Genomic DNA, 23,767 nt, shown 5'->3' with positions numbered 1-23,767 from the left:
CTTCCATGTTGCAGTGAAAAAGGATTTAAAACAATATTATTTCAAATACAGTTTGAATTATAATGGCAAAGTTTTTTTCAGCAAAAGATTTTTTAAAAGCCACAAAATACAGCTGGCCATATAACTGTACAAATAATAGTGGCAACCATGATGGTTCCCTTTATATGTATAATTGCTAATGATGAAAAATAATTACCTTGTTTCCTTCAATAAGTAGTGATAACTCTTCCTCTAAAATACTGGTCTCTTTGGAACTTCGACATTTAAGTTGTTCATACTTTTCAATTGCTTCTTTAAGTTGTTTTTGTAGTACATGATGTTCTTTCTCCATACGTAACATATCTCCCTGCAACATATGTTACATCCTATATTCCTACAATGCTTTAATCAGTTTGCATAACCATAAAAACACCAATAACCAATCTAAAATTATTATTGTGCCATAGATAAAAATTACTGCAATCCTGGCACTCTGAAGTTTCTGAACTCCACAGGAGGGTGTCAGTTTCCTCATACAGAACTCCTGAAATGGATGTTGAATGACAGTATCATGATCTGAGCTCCATTTCTCCACCCTTCCGAAGGAATTCAGCATCCCTTGGCAAGTAGCTCTTTCAGCCACCCTTCAGAGACAATCCTCTCTGCTGACTCCATTAACTTTTTAGGGAAGCCGGAAGAGAAAATTGCAAATGTCAACACATGATTGCAGAGCACTGGGCAACCCGGCTGTGCCAACAGGTTGCCAAGCACCCAGATTGTGATTATATGACTCCATGGGTGGGGGAGTACAGCAATACAATAGCAATAGCACTTAGACTTATATAGACTTATATACAGTGCTTTCAGTCCTCTCTAAGCAGTTTACAGAGTCAACATATTGCCCCCAACTATCTGGGTCCTCATTTTACCAACCTCGGAAGGATGGAAGGCTGAGTCAATCTTGAGCCTGGTGAGATTCTAACTGCCAAATTGCAGGCAGCCGACAGTCAGCAGAAGTAGCCTGCAGTACTGCATTCTAATCACTGCACCACCATAGCTCAATGTTTTACAATAGCCAGCAATGATTTCTGAGGTCATCACAACTTCAAATGGTTGTTAAACAACTGGTCAAAAGACAAGGATTACCAATAACCTCAATCTTGCTGGACACACTATATAGTGTGATAGTTTACTTACTTGTTGGCTTTCATAAGGATGAAGAGGTAAAGTATTAACTCCAGCATCTGTTAGTTCTTGATCCACCTATAATGTAAAAGCCCAAAAATACATTCATCAGAATGTGTGTGTACATATATATACGTGTGTATGTATGTATGTGTATGTGTGTGTATGTGTGTGTATATACACACACACACACACACATATTCAGAACTCTATAAAGTATGACAGACAACATAAAGATAAGCAACTATGTGACAAAGAGAATAGTTCTGATATTTACAAAGAAAAATAAGCTATTAAAGGAGTTGACAAATTACTGAAAGATAATAATCCAGAAAGATGTGATTTGGCTTTTCAAGTAGTCCTCATTCTCAAAAGTAGGAAACAATGGGAAAAATGCACCATCACCAAATATTGGAGATATTAGAAAGATACTGGAAGGGATTGGCTGAGTTGGTACGCCCTGACTGAATTCAAATGTGCTCGCCATGGCTAAGGTACTTAAGGAAAATCAGGTGCAGGACTGGTTGTGGGAGCACAGAGTCCATCTGGTAAAGGGGCAGGAAGAAGAGGAAAGGCAATGTAAGTTTTTCCTATTCATCCTGGAACAACTCCTGATTTTTCCTGAGTCAAACATAAGAAATTCCAAGCCACTGAGAACTGTCAGACTGAACTTCCTAGACGCAGCTATTGTTCTAAGCACAAAATATGTCTATTGCTTTTGGTGCATTTTGATTATAATACTGAGCAGAAGAGATGTCAAAAGAACCCTAAGGTATCAAAGAAGCTTATATTTTTATTCTACTTTGACAATGACCAGAAACACCAGATCTTTGGACTATGAAGGTACAGGGCTGTAGTAAGGGTGTTTTTTTATGCTTCCTTCTGGGCTAAGAATAAAGATTCTTCCTAGAACAATGTTGAAATTGGAGATGGGGTGGGCAGCATTTTAGCATATGGAATGAGAATGGAAACTTTCATTTGAGTTGAAGCCTATGTTCTCTGTGGAAAATGCATACCAGCAGAGGAGCAAACGAAATATGGCTGAGACAGATCATTTTGGAATCTCCTTGTATTCTGGCCTATCACCACCAAGATCTGACTCATCGCTTCCAAAGAGCATTTGAAGCAGAATCACACAGCTTGTGTATACCAAAATGCAAAAAAAAAAATCCATTACTTGAGCTGCACTTGATTTTTCAGTAATTAAGCATATGCAATTAGCCAGTACATATGAGATGCATCAAAATCAAATCAATGTCTATCAATATAATGTGCAAACTGATCCTTACAGATTCTGTTTTGTCTGAAACCCAAACATTCCATGTGTTGTTTCTGTCAGACTATAATCATTCTAGAAGGGTTTGGTAAAATTTTGGCAACATGATGGAATGCTTCCAGTTTGAAACGAAGTATATTTTACCACTGTAGTACTGTACAGTATATACATTAAGTGGTCAAATCTAAAAAGGAAGAAAGTATTAAGTTAATGAATATGCACAACATAATGCATTTTTCTCACCTGTATAGCAATCATCCTTGAACGGGGATTGTTTCTTGCTAGAGATTTATTCTCTGTTTTTATTTTGGTAACAGAACTGCATTCAGCATCATTACAATCATGGTCCTCAATCTGGTCAAGATTATTTGTGCAAGTGGGAATGTCCAATTTCACTGCTATACAAGGACTGTTCTGAAATGTATGTACTTGATCAGCTGTGGTAAATTTATCAACATTACACTTGTTAGGTGTTGCTTCTGAATCAGCATCAAGATAAGTGTTACAATCTATATATATATAATCGGTTTCTTCAGAAATATCTGGCATAAATGGCACTGGAGATACAGCTGGTGTATTGTCAGTTTGACTAGAAAAGGAATATGAGGAAGCAAAAGGACTATAGGACTGGCTAATAGTCACATATTCTAAATTATTTGTAGATGTTGAAATATAAGGCTTATTAATAAAAGAAACAGGCTTAAATTCCTTAGCAGTTGGATTTAAACTGGAAATGATATGGAAGTTGTTTTCATGACAGTATGGGCTTTCTGAATAATTATTTTCATCCATTTCAATGACTTCTGTATTTTCCTGCAGCATAATTGCGTGTTTCATCGATCCAATAAGATCATCCACCATAACAAAACGTAGAGATCCCAGAAGAAAAGATTTTAGACCACCAGCATTCTCCACTATCCTACGAGTGTCTGTGGGGAAATCTTCATATTCCCCAACTAATAGTGGATTATCAATTTCCATGGGACCATGTTCTTCCAAGATTTGAGAAAAATAGCTGTGAAAGTAATCAAAATATAATTTTAATACCAAAAAAAAGAGCATTCATAATCTGTATATATGCAATTAGATTGCTCAAAAGTGTTTAGAACAATTGACATTTAGGTAAGAAATGGGGAAATTCTTTCATTCTTATATTTCAAAGAAGCTGCATTCAGAAATATTGCATATTATTCAAATAGATGGAGGCCGAAAAAAGTATTTGATTTGGAATGATGCAGCCATAAAGTCAGCTGTTTGTTACTGATTTACCTTTTAAGTCAGGGGTGTCCAAACTTGGGAACTTTAAGACTTGTGGACTTCAACTCCCAGAATTCCCCAGCCAGCATGGCTGGCTGGGGAATTCTGGGAGTTGAAGTCCTCAAGTCTTAAAGTTCCCAAGTTTGGACACCCCTGTTTTAAGTGCTTGTTGTTAAGGAGTAACAGAGTGTGGAAATCTTAAGAATTCCAGTTTGAAATATAAAAATATCTACAAATTAGAAAATAGACTTTGTGTTATTTTGTATTAAACACTAACAGGGCTTTCCAAATATCATGTTGCAGGAGAAGTTGGACAGTTTTTCTTGATACTGTAGCATTGTCTGAATGCATCCTGAAATATCCACACATTTTTGAAAGGAAGTGTTATAAATGAATGGCTCAATTCAAGTATTAAACAAACATGCAGAGATTTCAAGGAAGTAGTCATCTGGGACTGCCCCGCTTCTCTTTCCATGTTGCTAGTAGAAACTTGGTCAAAAGAGAACTGTAAACAAAATTCAATGTTTGAAGCCATTACAATGCAACTTGTTCTATAAAAACAATTTGCACCTTAAGGCAATTAGCAAACTTTGTATTAAATCCTGGTATGGGGAGCATCAGATACTTTCATATATAGGTGCCAAGCTACAACAGGTGAACATACCATATTTTTGGAGTATAAGACGCACCTAGCTTTTGGGGAGGAAAACAAGGGAAAAAATCTCCTCTGCTTCCCAGCAATTTGCCTCCTTGCAACAAACAGCAAAAGTACAGAAGGTATGCACTGTTTGTGGTGTTACATTTCAGACTATACTTATACAGATGCTGTTAAAATTGATGTGTTTTTCTGGAAGTATAGTTATTCTCTGCTATTTAAATGAAGATACATAGTACTAGGTCTCTTCAGATCAAGCATTTATTTGTTAAGTTTTCTAGAACAATAATAAAGCAGTCTTTAAAAAATAAGTGTAATAATTTGAACATTCTATAGGTATTTGCAGCAAACCGCAAACAGCTTGATTAGCACAAGAAAAAAAAATCTGCCTCTGCCTCCCAGCAATTTGCCTCATGCAGCACTCGTGCAGCAAAATGCAAGTTTCACTTTCAATGCGCATGAGCCTCCCGGATATCAGCTGTTTCAGGCTGCAGGGATTGTCATAGTCTATTGCCGCCTCTGCAAGCCCCATTTTCCCCATTTGCTGCAAGGAGGTAAATTGCTGGGAGGCAGAGGCCAAAGGGTGGGGGCGGGGGAGTGGTTGGGGCTACATTCAGTGTATGACACACCCAAATTTCCACCCTCTTTTAGGGGGGGGAGGTGCATCTTATACTCCGAAAAATACGGTAGTTGGGAGAAATACTTTACTGGCAATTAAAAAAGAATTTCCAGCAAAAAATAAGTTAATATAAACAGTAACTTGGTTGACATAAAGGAAAATGGAATAAAGAACCATCTCACAAAGGGAGAATACAAGAAATAGAATGTTCCAAAGGATTCCAATAATGAACTCAACTAAAAAGCGAAAATAAGAACATACTCATATAAGCTTTCACAAGTTGGATCTGGGTAATTGTTCAAAATTCTCTGATAACTGTTGTTAGAAGAAGCACTATTATACAACGTTTCAAATATCATAACTTGTTCATGAAGATCATCTGGGATTCTAAAAGGCTCATGTGGATTCATGAAACTTCTGTTGAGAAAAAAAAACCATGTAAAAAATAATGCACTGTAAACCATGGTGTGTCTAAATAGTTTATAGTTACCGGTAAATTGTTTCATCAGACCAGTACATTGAGAATTCTCAGTATGACAAAATGAAAATAGGCCAATAGTTTAGTATACTAGTTGCAAACTAGTAGTGGAATGAAACCTTTTTTGCAGGTTCTTTTACAAACTTACTAGAACAGAGAACAGAACAGAGAATAATCAGGATTTTTTCACAATATTTGTGTGGGATGCTGATCGGAATTGAATCTTATATATTCTAAAGACTTTCCTCAAGGTACAAGGAGAATTAAAAAATAATGATTTGATTGTATTTTCTGGTGCCTATCCAACAGTGAAGAACTGTTTGATCCAGCATAAATTTCCCTTAGCAAATAGAAAAGGAAGCAATGTTTTGTTGATCCCCCTCCCTCATTCATTATTTTCTATTCTATTCCTAAACAGTTTCCAAAAAGAAGCAGAATATCAGGAAAAGCTGCCTTATATCTTTTCCTTTTGAGGGAAGCTTTTGCAAATCAAAGAGCTTTTCACTGTCAAAGGGAAACAACTGCACATAAAATGGAATCATTTTGAGGCAAAAATGTATGTCTTACATTGGGTAGGGCACTGTATGTTTTAGATGCTTTAAAGATAGGTTATGAATATATATACAGGTGAAACTCGAAAAATTAGAATATCGTGCAAAAGTTCATTTATTTCAGTAATGCAACTTAAAAGGTGAAACTAATATATGAGATAAGACTTATTACATGCAAAGCAAGATAGTTCAAGCCGTGATTTGTCATAATTGTGATGATTATGGCTTACAGCTAATGAAAGCCCCAAATCCACCATCTCAGAAAATTAGAATATTACATGCAATCAATAAAACAAGGATTGTACATAGAACAATATCGGACCTCTGAAAAGTATAAGCATGCATATCTACTCAATACTTGGCTTGGGCCCCTTTTGCAGCAATTACTGCCTCAATGTGGTGTGGCATGGAAGCTATCAGCCTGTGGCACTGCTGAGGTGTTATGGAAGACCAGGATGCTTCAATAGAGGCCTTCAGCTCTTCTGCATTGTTCGGTCTCATGTCTCTCATCTTTCTCTTGGCAATGCCCCATAGATTCTCTATGGGGTTCAGGTCAGGCGAGTTTGCTGGCCAATCAAGCACAGTAATCCAACAGTCATTGAATCAGGTTTTGGTGCTTTTGGCAGTGTGGGCAGCTGGAAAATGAAGACAGCATCCCCATAAAGCTTGTCTGCGGAAGGAAGCATGAAGTGATCCAAAATCTCCTGGTAGATGGTTGCGTTGACCCTGGTCTTAATGAAGCACAGTGGTCCAAAGTCCTGTTGCTCAGTGGTCCAAAGTCCTCTTTTCTGATGAGAGCAATTTTGCCAAAAGCACCAAAACCTGGTTCAATGACCGTGGGATTACTGTGCTTGATTGGCCTCTCCATTCTTCCTCCATACTCTGGGTCCTTGGTGTTAGGAATGTAAGCTAACAGTTGGGTCAGCAATATATAAACCATGATGGTAGTACTGTGTAGCTTTAAGTACTGCTATAATGTCATTGGTTGCTGTTACCTCAAGCAGCCATAAGTTGGAGCCAGAATGACTGTTAGCTCTCTGTTTGTTAGATGCTGATCGGTGAATACTGCTTGTTAGATATATCGTGAGTTACTGTGAGTTTTGCTACTGTTAGCAACTTTGTGTGCTGAACTGATTATATGATACTGGACTGTGTTCGAAGGATCATTCCTTAACTGAGAACATTGATAACCGACTGACTGAACCATAAGTAAATTGAACTCTGAATACCTCTATTTTCCACAAAAGTAAGAACCTATTTAAACTGCAGTGGCTCTGTATGCTGGTTTGTGTGTTCTCCAACACAACTCTCATTATGCTTCTCTGCACACTTGCCCTCCTAACGGGAAGCTTACCTAACACTGGTTATGGGCCCAGGTTGTACCAGACGTAGCTAAAAGAGAATTGGTGTTGATACGCAATACCGTATACAGACAGCTGTTTAGTTTGTGATTGTACTATCGTGGAGAAGATGGCACACGATCCATCAACAAGTCTATCACTGATAACCCAGTTGGATGGAACAAACTATGTTTCCTGGTCTATGAAGTGCAGCCTACTCCTGCGTAGTGAGGGATTATGTACAATCCTTGTTTTATTGATTGCATGTAGTAATCTAATTTTCTGAGATGGTGGATTTGGGGTTTTCATGAGCTGTAAGCCATAATCATCACAATTATGACAAATCACGGCTTGAACTATCTTGCTTTGCATGTAATAAGTCTTATCTCATATATTAGTTTCACCTTTTAAGTTGCATTACTGAAATAAATGAACTTTTGCACGATATTCTAATTTTTCGAGTTTTACCTATATATGTATGTATGTATGTATGTGTGTGTGTGTGTTACAACCCCTGGTATGCCCAAATATGGGAGTGAACTCACTACTCCCCCTTTCTGTCTATCGGCTCACTGCAGGAGACCATCCAGGCAGAAAACCATATTTTTAATGTTGCCTTTCTTTATTTATCAGCCCAAATACAACACACACACACACACACATACATACACACACACACATATATACATATATACATATACATATACATATACATATACATATACATATACATACATACATATATATAGTCTCCACACACAAAAATATTTTTCTGAATCTAATTAAGGTTAGATTTTTTTTTGAAGAATGCATAGGGGAGACATAGCAGTGTTCCAATATCTCAGGGGTTGCCACAAAGAAGAGGGAATCAAACTATTCTCCAAGGCACCTGAGGGTAGGACAAGAAGCAATGGGTGGAAACTAATCAAGGAGAGAAGCAACTTAGAACTGAGGAGAAATTTCCTGACAGTTAGAACAATTAATCAGTGGAACAGCTTGCCTCTAGAAGTTGTGAATGCCGCAACACTGGAAGTCTTTAAGAAGATTTTAGATAGCCATTTGTCTGGAACAGTATAGGGTTTTCTGCCTAGGCAGGGGTTGGACTAGAAGACCTCCAAGGTCCCTTCCAACTCTGCTATTGTATTGTATTGTATTGTATTTTCATGCACCACAACTTACAACGTATTTTCTTCAGAAAATATATTGTCTTCTTCTTGAGCTACTGTACCAACTCCACCAGAGACAACTAAAATAGCCTAAATTAAGAACAGAAAAACTTGTTTAAAAATAAAAATCAGGCAAACCGTAATTAAAATTAACTAGGCCTACTTCTATACTGCAAATACCTTTGAATACATGAGTAACAAATAGCATTTTATATCTGCAGAATTGATTAAAACTATTTATTTCTCAAAACTAAATATACATTTTAAGAAAAATGCCAATTGTTGTTCCTTCTGCACTGAATTTTGACATTATTTACAACTGCAGCCAACTTCAGTGGAACTTGGAACCCAAAAAGACTAAAATATTAATGATTACTGTGGGGACTACTTTTAGCTAACTCTTCAGCTATCTTGATGATTACTGATGACTACTAAGACAAGAATTTTCCTTCAAAATGCATTGAGTACCCAATTCGACAAATTTTGAAGCTGTCAAGTACTAAAGGTGCCATTACACATTGTTTTTGAAACATAAAACAAAACATAGAAAAATGGTCTCCCGCCATTAAGCAGAAAGAAATGTAAAGAAAACAAAGCAGATGATATTTGTTAGATTTAATATTGTGGATGTATTTTAAAACTATTTACCTTGGATCCTTTTGATTTTTTCCGGTTTTTGTTTTTAACTTTGATTGCATTATTCTAGAAGAAAAAAGAAATTTAATGTTTAGCATTTACCATGTCACACCAAAACATTATACAGAAAAAAACCTGCTCTTTTTTTCAGGCTAATAATAATTATTTTTTTCATTGGAACTGTTGGGAACATTATGGGCTTTGATTATTGATTATTGAACAATAATGAAAAGAACCCAGTGATCACTGATGTCAAAACATTACCATTACATATGAGAAATAAACAGACCCCGTATACCGGCTGTTTATTAATTGTGTAAATAAGAAAACAGAAGCCTTGAATATATAGATGAACTGTGCTGAATCAGGCCAAAGATCCAGCTGCCAGCATTCTGTTCCCAGAATAGCCCATAAAATGAACTTTGACTCTCATAAGGTAAATACAAGTACATTAGTACTCTCCCTCTTTTCTAATTTGTTACATCTAAGACAAAACTGACAAAACCTATTTGGGATTAGCTGTAAAATAATATATGGGACACCAAATCTAAAATTAATAGGAAGTTTAACATTGTCTATTTCTTCTAAACTTCTTAGAATTATTAATTCATTCACATTTTAAATGCAACTGAGATAAACAAAAAAATAAACTTACTGAAGTAGTTTCAGTATATTCCTTCCTTAACACAATAAAAGGATTATCTATTGAAGAAATAATTTTTATTTATTGTAAGAAAATATACAAAAAGCACAAAATATTATAAAGTATTCTTTCAAAAAATACTAAATCCCAGGGCTCACTCCACTCAGATAGCACTTTTGCTTTTATAGTCAGAATTCAACAGTTATTGTTGTGAATTAAAGTCAAACAATAATTTCAATACAATATGCAAAATAGGCTTAAAGACGTGATTCTCCATGCCTATGACTACAGAAATCAATAAACCAGCAAACCTGCCATTATATATACAACAAACACAACTAAATCATAGTCAAAGGTATACCGTATTCTTGGAATATAAGATGCACTGGAGTATAAGACGCACCAAGATTTTGAAGAGGTACATTTTTAAAAAAGGTTTTTGCACTCTGCAGACCTCCCCAAACCCTCTGCACACCTCATTTTTTGTGAAAAACGGGGCATGCAGAATTTGAGAGGCCTGCAAAGTGCTCCTGGGGGCTGGGGGGAGGGGCAAAAATAAGCCCAAAACAGACAGTTTTTTGCAAAAACAGGTTCATTTTTTGTCCCCCAAAGGGCTTTCATAGCCTTTAGGAAGCTTGTAGAGTGCTCCTGGGGGCTGGGGGGGGGGGGCAAAAACAAGCCAAAAAAAAAAGGCCCATTTTTCGCTTGTTTTTGCCCTCCCCAGCTCCCAGGAGCACTTTGCAGGCCTCCCAAACCCTCTGCATGTCCATTTTTGTGAAGGGGACAGGGTTTTGGGAGGCCAAAAATGCTGTGTTCAGTGTATAAGACGCACCCAGATTTTCACCCTCTTTTTTGGGGGGAGGGAAAGGTGCATCTTATACTCTGAAAATATGGTAATCAAAATAAACTTCCATCCCCATCAAACATATGCTGAGAGTTTATATACCCAACATTACCTATGCATTGCTACATTTTTCCTAATCTCTATATCAACATCATAATCTACCCCTCACCCAAAACATTACTATTTCTAATGTTATGTGGGGAAATCTTGAGAGGAAAGGCCACAGCCTAGGCCAGGGGTGTCCAAACTTGGCAACTTTAAGACTTGTGGACTTCAACTCCCAGAATTCCCCACTGGCTGGGGAATTCTGGGAGTTGAAGTCCACAAGTCTTAAAGTTGCCAAGTTTGGACACCCCTGGCCTAGGCAATGGTCTGAGAAATGAAATGTGAGGTCAAAAGAAGACGGGTCCTGAACCTTTTTCAGAAGAGAACTTCCCTCATGTTTGGGAGAGTAAAAGTGAGCGAGAGGAGGGGTGTGGGTGCTTCCTGTCTAGCCTGACATTACCTTAAAAACCAGCTATTCTTTTCTGCCAAGTTATTTCTGGGGATTTCTTTCAAATTGATGACAAATATTTCATAAGAGTACTTTTTATGCATCCTTGCACACTTACCCAGGTTATCAAAATAATCATCTAAACATTGATGAAGACATGGGAAACACTTTCTATTTTCTTCTAATAACCACACTAAGTAGCGAAGTTCTGTAAATGACAACTCCTCTAAGTATGTTATTATTTCATGTACATCTTCAGATAAGCAAGGGAACGTTCTGCTGAGTTTAATACCATATTTCTCATTCCAGAGGACTGCTACTGAATTAAAATCAATCTGTAGAATGTAAGTGAAATATTCTGAGAGAAAAAATTCAGTAGCTTTTAAACCTGAAAAATAATAGAAACAGTAATAATAATAATAATAATAATAATAATAATAATAATAATAGCAGCATAGTAGTACTAATAAGGTTCATGTGAAGATTATAATTTATCATCTGGTTTACATTTCTCTCTCTCTCTCTCTCTCCCCCTCCCTCCCTCCCTTTTTGGGGGGAGCATGTTTGTGTGGGTTTGAGTGATAACCTGCTTATTATTTTGGGAGGTTTTGAATATTTTTGAATACTTTTTAGAGAACACATTTGTGGCTGCAGTAGAGAATATTACATTAATTGCTATTTTCATATTACTATTGTATTTTACTTTGCACCACTCTTTTTCCTAAAGAGATACGAAAAATAATAAAAACCTTCAATTAAAAAAAACATTTACCCTTTTGAAATAGAAGTTAATTATGCTGGAGATACTGTACATGCTATTATATAAAGTAAATAAAATAACTTTAATTTACATATAGTTTCTGGAAACATTCTGGTTTTAGATTAGTCATAATAAAAATGGCATAGATTTTAAGGGAGAAAGAAAATCACTAGAGTAAAACAAATGTGACAATTTCCATCTAACTCCTCTAGCTCCTGATCCTGCATTGCCATAACAAATTAAAAATCTATACAGGAAACTATTCTTAAATCTGTTGAAATCATGCCACTCTAAATAGCATATTATAACAAACAAATTAGAAAGAATTTCTGACAAGAAACTTAAAAGAAAAAATTGGCAGCCAAGATAGATTTTAGTCCCTCGAAAGATTTAATGTGACTTATTTTAAGGGAATGTTTCCTTTTGATAAGACTGTAATTATGATAGGTGTAATTATACCTGCTTTAGGATATATTTTATTTTCATCAGATATAACGTGTGTGTGTGTGTATGTGTGTGTGTGTGTGTGTGTGTGTGTGTGTGTGTGTGTGTGTGTGTTGCATTTGTACTGATAAATAAATAAAGGGTACATTTATTTATCAGCACAAATGCAACACAAATGTAACAAGGCAACATAAAAAAAATGTCTTTCTGCCTGGATGGCTCCTAGGGTGAGCCGACAGACAGAAAAGGGAAGCAGTATGTCACTACAATATTAGGCCTATGAAAGCTTTTAAGAGTCACTTCACAAAGCAGATTAGTGGAAATGAAGCTCCTTTCTTTGAAGCACTCCAGCAGTTGCACCTTTGCAAGGCCCACTTGGCTGCTCTGAAAGCTGTGCTGGATTATCTCCACATGCCTTTGGGTACAGTAGGCACTTTGCTTTGCTGGAGGTCCCAGTGCAGAGCACTAGCAGGCTGCCCACTGAGGGAATACCTTTTCAAGATTCATATCACCTTTTCCTTTTATATTTAAATACAGACAGTCTTACAACCAAAGCTGAGCCCAAAATTTATGTTGCTAAGCAAGACAGTTGCTAAGTAAACTTTGCCCCATTTTATGAACTTGCCACAGTTGTTAAGCGAATCACTGTAGCTGTTAGTAACACAGTTGTTAAGTGAATCTGGCTTTCCCATTGACTTTGCTTGTCAGCTCACGTGACCCCAGAACACTGTAACCATCATAAATAAGAACCAGTTGCCAAGCATCCGAATTTTGATCTTGTGACATGGGGATACTGTGCAAAAGTATGAAAAGCAGTCATAAGTCACTTTTTTCAGTGCCATTGTTACTTTGAAGGTCACTAACCAAATGGTTGTAAGTGGGGGACTACCTGTAATAATCTTAACTTTCATTAAGAACAAAGCATAAGGGAATTTGCAGATCAGAATTAATAAGAATAGTTCCAAGTTTACAACAGCTAAGAAAAGTCTCTTCTTTAAGATAAACAAACCTCATTCATAAATTCCAACAAGCTACAATACTTAATAGTCCTAGCGTGAAACAATAAAGGATTTATTACAGGATTATGGAAAACATGACCATACCATTATTATCAAGATGTTTCATCCAGCCATGTAGCTTAGGATCCACCTCTTCAAATTCACTTACAACATGTACAAAAATTCTTGTCTTCACTCTATCATTTTTAGCAATTAAAAAGCTTATGAGCTGGTCCATTATTTCAGCCGATGATAGACGACTTGTTGAAAAGAGTGCATAATCCTCTTCACTAAGTACCCACCATGAAAGCAATTCAATCAGAAGTTTGAAGGCATCACGTACACCATCTTGTATAGTCATTTTATACTGTCCAATACTTTGTAGGATTGGATCCTCAACAAAAAAATTCTTTGGAATATTTCCTAAGATAAAGCAAATTTTGTGATGGGCAAACTTTCGTGATATAAACAAAGCATAAATATATAGATATATGCAGATATTCTCAAAAGAAAGATCTATATTCAGATACCTTTAGAGCTATCATCTTTTGTCACGTTACTTCTGTGAAATACTTCAAGATTTCTGAAGGACACTGCTTCTTTTATAAATTTCCTTTTTAGTTTTTTCTCTTCTTTCACTTGTAACTTCCTAAAACTGATACAAAGCGATAAAGACTGAGCCTTACATGTCATTTAACAATATAAGCATATAAGTCACCACTGAAAAATCAAAACCATTAATGCTTAAAATACATAAATTCTCTTGCCCAATTGCTGTTTGAGAAAACAAAGAGGAATTAGCCCAGGAGCTATGTGAGAGCAACAGGCATATGGACAGATCTCAATGAAGATGAAATTCAGAAACATTTTGACAAGTAGGTGATATAATCTTTAATATTAAAATGTGTCATCATTTATTAATTAAAATGTACATGAACTTTAGTAACCAGGATAATTGTCTATAGCCTAATACGAGCTAATATGGACATTTAAGATTTACACAACTAATATATGCTTCATGAAATGACACATAAGATTCCAAAAGAACCAATTATAATGGCATCATTCCCACAAAGCTCTATTACATTCAACAGAATTAAGCATTTTAATTTCCCAGAAGCTGGTGGGAGGAGCTTCTGGCTGTGAGTGGGGGAGACTGAAAGGTAATACAGAGGACAAAGTTAGCAGCCTGCACAAATCATATAATTATAAACCAAAAATAGCAATAATACATTCAGGATTAGTGCCCTTGAGATTGTGATTTTATTTTATTTCAAAATGACATTAGTTTTTGTCAAGCTTAGTTCAGTGTAATACTTGTTTTGCAGCTTTCTTTCACAGTACTCTTTTTAAATTTGGATACTGTCCTCTCTGTAAACAAATTACTAGTCTACATGGACAGATTACCTATGTAGAATCTTTAATCTGTGCTTTCCGAGCAGAAATTAGGTGCCCAATTCAGCCATTCCATTCTATTGAGCTGCCATGCTATCAGTCCCCCTACCACAAAGATCCTGCAGGAAAAGGGCAGTATGGACAACCATGGAATCTGGCAGGGTGAGAGCTGTGAACTATAAACACAAGGGGTTTGCTGTGTCCCAGCATAACAGATACAGTGCCCTTGCTGACCTTAATAGGAACACTAAAGTGACAGGTCAAAGTAGTTGTGATAATCCTAACTCAAATAACTTCCTTTGGAAAGGGGAAAGTGTGAATCAGGTATTATACATCAGTCACACAAGAAGAGCAAGGTATCCAAAAAGAGAAGCCACCTTCTGGTTGATGATTCAATTGTAAGGGATGTAAATTTAGGAAAGGATATGGAGGTTTTGAAAGAGGTCAGGTGTCTGCCAGATGCTACTGCCAGCAGAGACAAGAGGCGTATTCTTAAGATAGTCAAGAATGTCAGTAAGGACTGTGCTGATGCTATTATACAACTTGGCACAAATGATCTGTCTCAAAAAGATGTACTTTCTGTGCAGAATGATTTCCAGAGCTTGGGGTATGAACTTAGTAGTATAGGTTGTAGGCTTATCTTTTCGGAGGTTTTACCAGTATATAAGGGACAAAAAGGGAAAGGCCAGCATGTAGCGGAGTTTAATGTGTGGCTAAAGGAGTGGTGTAAAAGGGAAGGCTTTGGTTTTATTAGTCATAATGTCTGCAGCTGGTCCAATGAAAAACTGTACAAAAGAGATGATTTGCACCCATCCAAGAAAGGGACTGAGTTACTTGACATTAAATTCACAGATTTTCTGGATAAACTGAACAGCGGGGATAGATAATTAATTGATACAGAACATTTCTGTCCCCAGCAATCTAAAATTCATAGGGTTATCAGTGCATATAACATAGATGTTTGTGCAAGTAAGATTATCAATCTTGCTGTCAAGCAAAACCAAGCATTTAATAGTGAGCACTATACCATGTGCACTAATCAGACAGGTGGCAAGAAAGTAGGGGCAGTCAGGCACAACACAGGCTATGTAGACAGTAAACACAGGGTCAATCAAAATGGCCTCAAATGTTTATACACCAATGTACGGAGTATGAGGAATAAACAGGGTGAATCCAAAATTCAAGTAAATGAGGGCAGATATGATATTGTTGCCATTACGGAAACTTGGGGAATTGAAACCCACAAATAGAACATACAGTTAGAGGAATTTAAATTATTTAAAAGAAATAGACCAAATAAAAGAGAATGTGGAGTTGCACTATATATAAGAAATAACTACATCTCTACAGAAATAGAGCACAACAATGATGAAAATTATCTTGAATGCATTTGGGTGAATATTAAAGGGGGGAAATGACATTGCAATAGGTCTATACTATGGCCACCCAACCAAACAGAGGAAATAGATGGACTTTTTGCTAGTCAGTTAACTAAGGTATCAACTAATGGAGACGAACTGTGCACTAAGTGGAAGATCCAACAGGTTCCTAACAAACCTAGCAGACACCTTTGTTTCCCCAAAAGTAGAGAAGGGAAGAAGGGGATCAGCCATATTGGACTTAATTCTCACTAACAGAGATGAAATGATAGAAGGTATTGAAGCTACAGGAACCTTGGGGGGGAGTGATCATGCAATATTGTAATTCAACATTATGCAAGCACAAGCAATAGAACAAAGTCAAACTAGAGTCTTGGACTTTAAGAGAGCTAATTTCAATAAACTTGGAGAGAGCTTGGAAAGGATTCCATGGATGAGAATCCTCAAGGGGAAAACAAGAAGCTTGGGAAATTTTGAAAAATGAGATTATAAAAGCCCAGTCTATCACAATACAATGAAGAAGAAAAATAACAGCTCACAAAAGTAACTAGCATAGCTGCATAAAGAACTCTCTGACAAATTGAAAGACAAAAAGGACAAGTACAAAAAGTGAAAAGAGGGGCAAATAACTAAGGCAGATTATCAGCAAATAGCCTGAGCCTGTAAAAAGCTAAGGAAAGCTAAAGCTCACAATGAACAAAGGCTTGTGGCAAAAGTAAAAAATAACAAAAAAAGCTTCCTGGGACCTCCAAGCTCCCTTCCAACTCTGTTATTCTAAATTCTAAAACATGGTTAAGTAATACTACATTCTATGTAAATAATCATTAATAGAAGTCACACATTTGTATGACTACTGATTGTATTTACAGTACTATGGCCCATTCACAACCAATATTCTTTTCCAAGTATAAATCTAATTAAAATTAAAATGTTGATAAATGCTGATTTGTACAGGGCTTAGAAACTTTCGAATATTATTACTCATTAGCTCAAAGTGACTTAGATAAGTCCTATTAACCTTGATAAGTAATTCAAGGCTGGAGGATAAGAAACCAAAGTATTCACAGTCATCACAGGCAAACTATCAGCAATATCTCTGTGTATCCCATTTTAAGAAATAGCATTTTTAATGACATTGCTAGTTCATCTCTTCTTACTGGAAATATGTTGTTAAAAAAAACTATTACCTGGATAGTTTGGAAACTTACCTCGAGCATTTCTGCTTTAGAACAGGCCTTGGAGGATTCTTGGTTATTATTTTATGTTCAAACTAGGGAAGCAAAAAATACCAGCTTCAAATATTCCTTTTCTTTATTATGTTATTGTGGTTTTTAAAATAAAGGAGATGCTACTATGCTATTAAATTAATTCATATTAGTATGCTTTACTAGGACCACAAGTATTATTTGGTAAAATAAATTAAACATTATTTTATTCAATGTTACAATATAGCTTATTCAGCAGATTCTTTTCATTTCAATGTTATCAATGTTCTGCATTTCATCCATCATTTTTCTCAACTATCAGAATTAGCTGAAAATGTTGTTATAAAGGTAGCCTTCATTAAGGATGGTCTTATTATCAATGGTTTTGTATCAGAGCTTTTTGTCAATCTCTGCAGTTGGAGAAAAAAAAAGCCTACCAAGTTTGTTAGCCATTGTAAGAGGTTTTGCATATCATCATTTTTGATAAGTGGTTTTGTTTAGAGGAGGACATTTGAAGTGGGTTTTTATGTGTGCATCCACAAAAAAGTGGATAGGCATCTGCATGTGCAAGAACTATCCTTTTCAGAAATTCATCTACTGGAATGGCATGATGCAGACAAAACCCACCTGTATAATTTTTCAGCAACAACCTAATTTTTTTAACTATTCCTCCCAGCTAGTCTGAGGTTTAATAACACAGACTGCTACTCTTTGAATTGCATTTAAGTGATATGGGGCAAACCGCATGCATAGGGATTTCTCCTTCTTTATTGTTTGTCTATTCAGCATGAATTTCCCAACTGCCTTGGATGTTAACAGGAAGGAAGAAACTTTCTGCTTTAGAGAAAGCAGGAGAACTCTGAAATCTACATTCTTGGATCCTTTCATTCATAACTGGCACAACAAGCACACATGACTAAATCCAAAATTCTTGTCTGCAGCAAAATAATATCTCAACATTTTGATTCCACTGAAAGATTTCTTTAAAAAAAAACCTATCAATACTTACTTCACATTTGACAACACCAGAAGAACTGAAGACAGTGATTTTAGAAATAAGGCCACTACAATCTGGAGTGAAACACGTCTCTTGAAGAATATCCTGTGGACGTTAGCAGAAAATGCATCTGTGGACAGGATTTCATTGCAAGATTTGTGGAATTAACATATTACTTTTGAATTTACACTGAATATAAGCGCTGTATAAATCACATAGCTATGGCATTATTTTATTTTGTTTCTATTTCCTTTCAAATTTTAATTTATACATTATTACTGCTGAATATTTACTGTATCATGAATGGATCCATGTTTTTATTATCATCCTTAGCAACTTGAATTCAAAGACTTCATAACTGACTGAGTTCATTCAGGGTAGTTAAAATTTATTAGGTTATTTTGCAAACTGCAAACAAAAGAAAGCAAGGGAAGAATGTACAAGAAATAACTCCTCCTATAATGCTACATATATTGTAGTGGTTCAGTCTAGAAAGTGGGAGACTGGGAATGCTAGTTCCATCTGAGACACAAAGCCAGCTGGGTGACCTTGGGCCAGTCACTCTTTCTCAGCCCAAGAAAAAAGGCAATGGCAACTATTTCCAAAAAACTTTGCCAAGAAAACTGCAGAGATTTGTCCAGGGAGTCTCCAAGAATCAGACATGGCTGAATAGGGGGAAAAAAGATTCCCTTACATTCTTTGAATGATCTGAAGCTTATATAAACCTGAAGCCATGAATTTCCCTTATTATGGATGAAAACATCTTGATAACAAATAATGATCATACAAATGCATATTAAGCAAGCCTAACTTATGAAATTCCATTCTATTCAAAAAGAGACCAAGCAACATTCACAAAGAAGAGAATTTCAAGAAGTTACCTTATCATTTTTATCACAATATCTTGTAGCTTTTACTTTTTTCCAGCAGCTTAAATGAAATTCTACTATACACTGTTTACAGCAGGCAATACGTATAAAACCCTGAAATTTGGAGAAAAATATTAACCCTGCAAAAATATGAAGCACAAATAAATAGTACTAGAAAAGTAATATGTATTCCAAAAATGTCTGCAACATAATTAAAATATAATACTTACCTTGAAATCCGGGTCATTAAAATATATTTTGACTTTATGTGCTTGGCATTGCTGATAACGACATACTGCATTTGGTTTTGGGGGAAACTTGCATTCTGTAATACAATCTTCCAATATAACCTATGACCCCCCAAAAAATCAAAGTTATATACTGTCACTTGTTCCATGGAGATTATGTATTGCTAAACACGGCTAAGCTTAACAACAATTTCAAAAAATGACATTTAAGGCAACATTTGTGTACATCACACTTAAAAGTCCACAAATATATAATTGTTAAATACACAGTACAATAAAATATCACATTGAGAGACTGAATGTTTTAATTTCAATTTTTAATATAGAGACCTTTCTTCACCAATTAGAAAATCAATATGTCTGAATTTGTCTACTACTATAGTAATTGTACAGTCAGTTAAGATAGACGCAAGGCTTTCAGTTTTATTAAAACAATGCAAGATGCCTTCGGTACTACAACAGTAGCATGGATATTTTAAGAAGCATTTTCTCAGTGAATTTATCAATTCAATTAGGTTAAAGACATTTAAAGCATCATTTTTTTAATTGACAACATAACCATCCTGTTCCTCAGCTAACAAATGCTGATTTATTATGCATAGGAAATCTTTTACAATATGTAGGAATTCCCTCTGAGCCCAATTTAAACCGCTGATTTTTTTCAAACTATTATTTGAAAGGCAATTATCCTCAGAGATTATCAGAATGCTAATAGATGACAAAGACAAGACAGAACTACTCATTTGACACAGACTTCTTCAACAAAAAGGATAGACTCTAAGAACTTGACACCCAACAAATGAAAATAGAGTTTGAGAGAATGTCTTTTTATCTTAGATTTCAGAACGTGATGGAGACAGATGATGAAAACATAAGGGACATCATGACAACCATTTTGGCTGAGTATATTCAGAAGGAAAAACAACAGATGGGGTGGGAAATAGACCTGGCCTATAGAGTGAACTCAGCATATGCTAGAACACACAATGTCCCCAGGGAGGTACACATTAAATTTCTTAGGAAAAGCACAAGAGATGAAATCCTGAATGCACAAAGGGGGCAAGCCTTGACATACAAAGATAAGGAGATAACCATTCTGAAACAGATCCCCAAGAAAGTGAGGGAGAAAAGAAAAATTTTTTCGCAATTGGCGAATAAACTATACCAGAAGGGGGTGTGGTTTTGATGGTTACTGCCTGAAGGTATGCTAATATTCTGGGAGGAGACAAGAGTTAGAATTAATACACCCATAGAGGCGCAGGCCTTTATGGAAAAAAATTAACTACTCCTAGAAAAACCAGAAGACACTTCAGTAGATGTACAAGACATGGGAGGGGCCGGAGCACTGCCAGCTGGGGGAGATGGGGTGACATCAAGAAAGCTCAGATCACACAAATAAGTAAGAAAATCCATGTGATATAAACTGACCGAAATTACCAATTGAATTTACCACACTGACTATATGCTAATATGTAATATTTGAATTCTATGCAAATGTACACTATGAGTTTGGAGGGGGGGGTACACCTACCGCATTTCGCGGCTGCCAAAATTTGTAACCTTTCCCATACCTTTTCCCTTTGTAAAATATTAAAAAACCAATAAAACTTTGTTTAAAAAAAAAAGGATAGACTCTGCCAGCCTATGAAGAACATTATGAAGTATGATTAAAGGATAAGATTGATAGAACTATGGTCAAGGAGTATCTATTGCTCTCAAAAAGTCTTAAATCTTCAGGGCCAGAGGCACTGCCTTATATAGTACTTATTTATTTTTAAAAAATTATTGAGGACTTTAACAATACTAAAAGATAATACACTCTGAAATCAGGGGAAAAAAGAAAATAGAAATAAAAAAAACAGCCAGTTTGGTCTAGTGGTTAAGATACTCTTTCTCAGCCCAATTCACCTCATAGGGTTGTTATTATGGGGAAAATTGGAGAAGGAAGGAGTAATTGATAAGTTCACTGCATCAAATTGTTTATGAAAATAATAAAGGTGGGATATATATATAGCAATAGTACTGCGCAATAGCACTTAGACTTATATACCGCTTACAGCCCTCTCTAAGCTGTTTACAGAGACAGAATATTGCCCCCAACAATTTGGATCCTCATTTTACCCACCTAGGAAGGATGGAAGGCTGAGTCAACCTTGAGCCTGGTGAGATTTGAACTGCCGAACTGCAGCTAGCAGTCAGCTGAAGTAGCCTGCAGCACTGCACTCTAACCACTGTGCCACCTCGGCTCTTATAATTCTGTTCGTTTGCAATTGTCATAATGAGAAATATATTCCGGAAAGGCACCATGTCAGATTGCTTATAGAAATAAAAGTACAATAAAAAGTACAAAAAACATTGTGACTTACTTGTAAGGCTTCTGACCTTGTCTCTTTGATTATTACTGAAGTTGTCGGCCATGTCAGTACTCCAGGTACAATCTTAAGATTAACCATAGTTTTTGACTTCATGAATTGGTCTAGAGCTTCAGAAAATCTACATGCACATGAAAAGACTCATAGCTTACACAATTGCAAAAAGATTGTAGGCTGTGTTCACATAACTTCCTAGCTAAATTTTAATTGACTGGATTGTGATTTTAGTGTGCAATATAAATTCAGAAAAAAGTATTCATAAAGTAATTAAAAGGAGGAACATTATGGCAAATAGATTCCACTATCTAAACATATTTTTCCAGTTCTTTTATAGGACAGGCTTCTGGAATGTTATAACTGTTACAGTGCATATAGAAAGTCTGCGCACCCATTAAAATGCCAGGGTTTTGGATATGCACACATGCAACCACATTATTATAGGTTTTTACTACCCAAGAGATTTCTGCTTCTTTTTCAACTGAATTCTACTGCTTATGTACTGTGTTAAAGGTAGAAAAAATTCTGAAGTGATTTATTTTTCTATATCCACTGTACTGTTAAGCTGCCTGCGCTTTAACTAATCCTTTCTGCAGTGACAAGAGACAATGGATTAATTCTCCTGTTCCCAGGTTTTTATTAGATGTCAAGAAGATAGCACATCCTTTCCTTAGAGAGAAAAGCAGCAAAGCAATGAGGAATAAAATATATCAGGTCAAATCAATAGTGAAACCTGATTCAGACTTGTTTTTTGTCAGGAAATTCCAAGTACTCTCCATTCCCTTTTTATTTTTATGTATACAGTGAACTTGACTCCTTCTAGAGGCCAAGAGACAGAAAACAAGGGGAGGAGAAAGGAGTGCCTTGAGTGGGCTCTGAATTTGTCAAATAAAATAAAATAAAAAAACCAAATGCTAATGAATCAATTTCTATACATGAATAAGTTCCAACCAATTATACCATTGTCATGGTACTACTCACTGATTTTGTCTCAAATATACTTTTCCAATTCCATAATGTGCCAAGCAATTGAATCTCACTTTCTGATATTGCTCAATTATTTTATCAAAATGATATTTGGCTTTGCTTAGTTCCTGTGGAAGAAATGAACAAGATCAAATGCATTGTGCAAACATTCAGATGTACAAATGCCATTTACTGTATAATTAATAAGTACAGATTGAATGAGGCATATAGTTTGTGGTTTTCATTCTACTAATTAGCACCAATTGATAAATGCTGCTTTTGAAAGTAGCTTATCTTAGCAGAAAAAATGCTATGATAAATAATAACAATAACAATACTTTTGAGAGCAGTTCTATTATGTTGTAGATTCCTCTGATGCACATTAAGCTGGTCTAGGAGACAATAATAGAGTTTGAAAGCTTTCAAACATCTTTCCATTATAGAAACACAATTAAGAAGAAACTGATTAAGATCGTATTGTACGAACAACTATTATTAATAAAATAATGCAGCACTTTTTTCACAAATGTTCAACTGCTTTAAATGATGATATATCATAATAAATATAAGTATTAGTCAAATTTCATGCTAAGAATTATTGTCTTCCTTTATCCTTTTTTCCCCCTAAGCAATATTTCAGTTTTGATTTTAAAAAAATAGCTGTAGCAAATCTGATGTAAGAAAAGAGCTGAAAAAAGCAAAGAGTTGACCTGAAAAAGCCTTACTCAAACTAATTTCATGCCCATTTAAAGCATCTTACATTCATACTTTTATGTTAGAGAGGAGGTTGTAAAAAACATCATAGCTTGGAGCCTTACCTCAGGCTGTCCTATTCCTAGGAGAGCACTGGCATATCCATACATGATCACAACATAATCAACGAGAGCAAGGTTCAGACACTGCAATTATTAAAAAAAATACTAGATGATGTGTAAATGTTTGTTGTTACCATATTCTGGCAGAAATACAGATTTGATCATAAACAATACTGAAGCATAATACAACTCTTTGCCTT

General features: G+C 35.8%; 1 protein-coding gene across 2 annotated transcripts in view; it reads right to left on the bottom strand.

Moving 5' to 3' along the window:
- Positions 1-23,767, bottom strand: part of TTC3 (tetratricopeptide repeat domain 3) — a 68,775-nt gene that overhangs the window by 15,473 nt on the left and 29,535 nt on the right. For both annotated transcript variants that reach the window (XM_081951304.1, XM_081951303.1), the window contains 17 exons: positions 23,571-23,651; positions 22,768-22,880; positions 21,784-21,910; positions 19,400-19,519; positions 19,182-19,283; positions 18,313-18,405; positions 17,307-17,368; positions 13,855-13,979; positions 13,430-13,747; positions 11,241-11,510; positions 9,798-9,844; positions 9,155-9,208; positions 8,520-8,596; positions 5,233-5,388; positions 2,684-3,455; positions 1,177-1,242; positions 197-346 (listed from right to left, as the gene is read on the bottom strand). In XM_081951304.1, coding sequence (XP_081807430.1) covers positions 197-346; positions 1,177-1,242; positions 2,684-3,455; positions 5,233-5,388; positions 8,520-8,596; positions 9,155-9,208; positions 9,798-9,844; positions 11,241-11,510; positions 13,430-13,747; positions 13,855-13,979; positions 17,307-17,368; positions 18,313-18,405; positions 19,182-19,283; positions 19,400-19,519; positions 21,784-21,910; positions 22,768-22,880; positions 23,571-23,651 — 2,733 coding nt within the window. The remainder of the gene's footprint in view (positions 1-196; positions 347-1,176; positions 1,243-2,683; positions 3,456-5,232; positions 5,389-8,519; positions 8,597-9,154; positions 9,209-9,797; positions 9,845-11,240; positions 11,511-13,429; positions 13,748-13,854; positions 13,980-17,306; positions 17,369-18,312; positions 18,406-19,181; positions 19,284-19,399; positions 19,520-21,783; positions 21,911-22,767; positions 22,881-23,570; positions 23,652-23,767) is intronic.

This window comes from Natrix helvetica, assembly GCF_964273705.1.
Source record: "Natrix helvetica genome assembly, chromosome: 4".
Taxonomy (NCBI): Eukaryota; Metazoa; Chordata; class Lepidosauria; order Squamata; family Natricidae; genus Natrix; species Natrix helvetica.
Note: the sequence above shows the minus strand (reverse complement) of the source record. Positions and strands in the feature narration are given on the sequence as shown.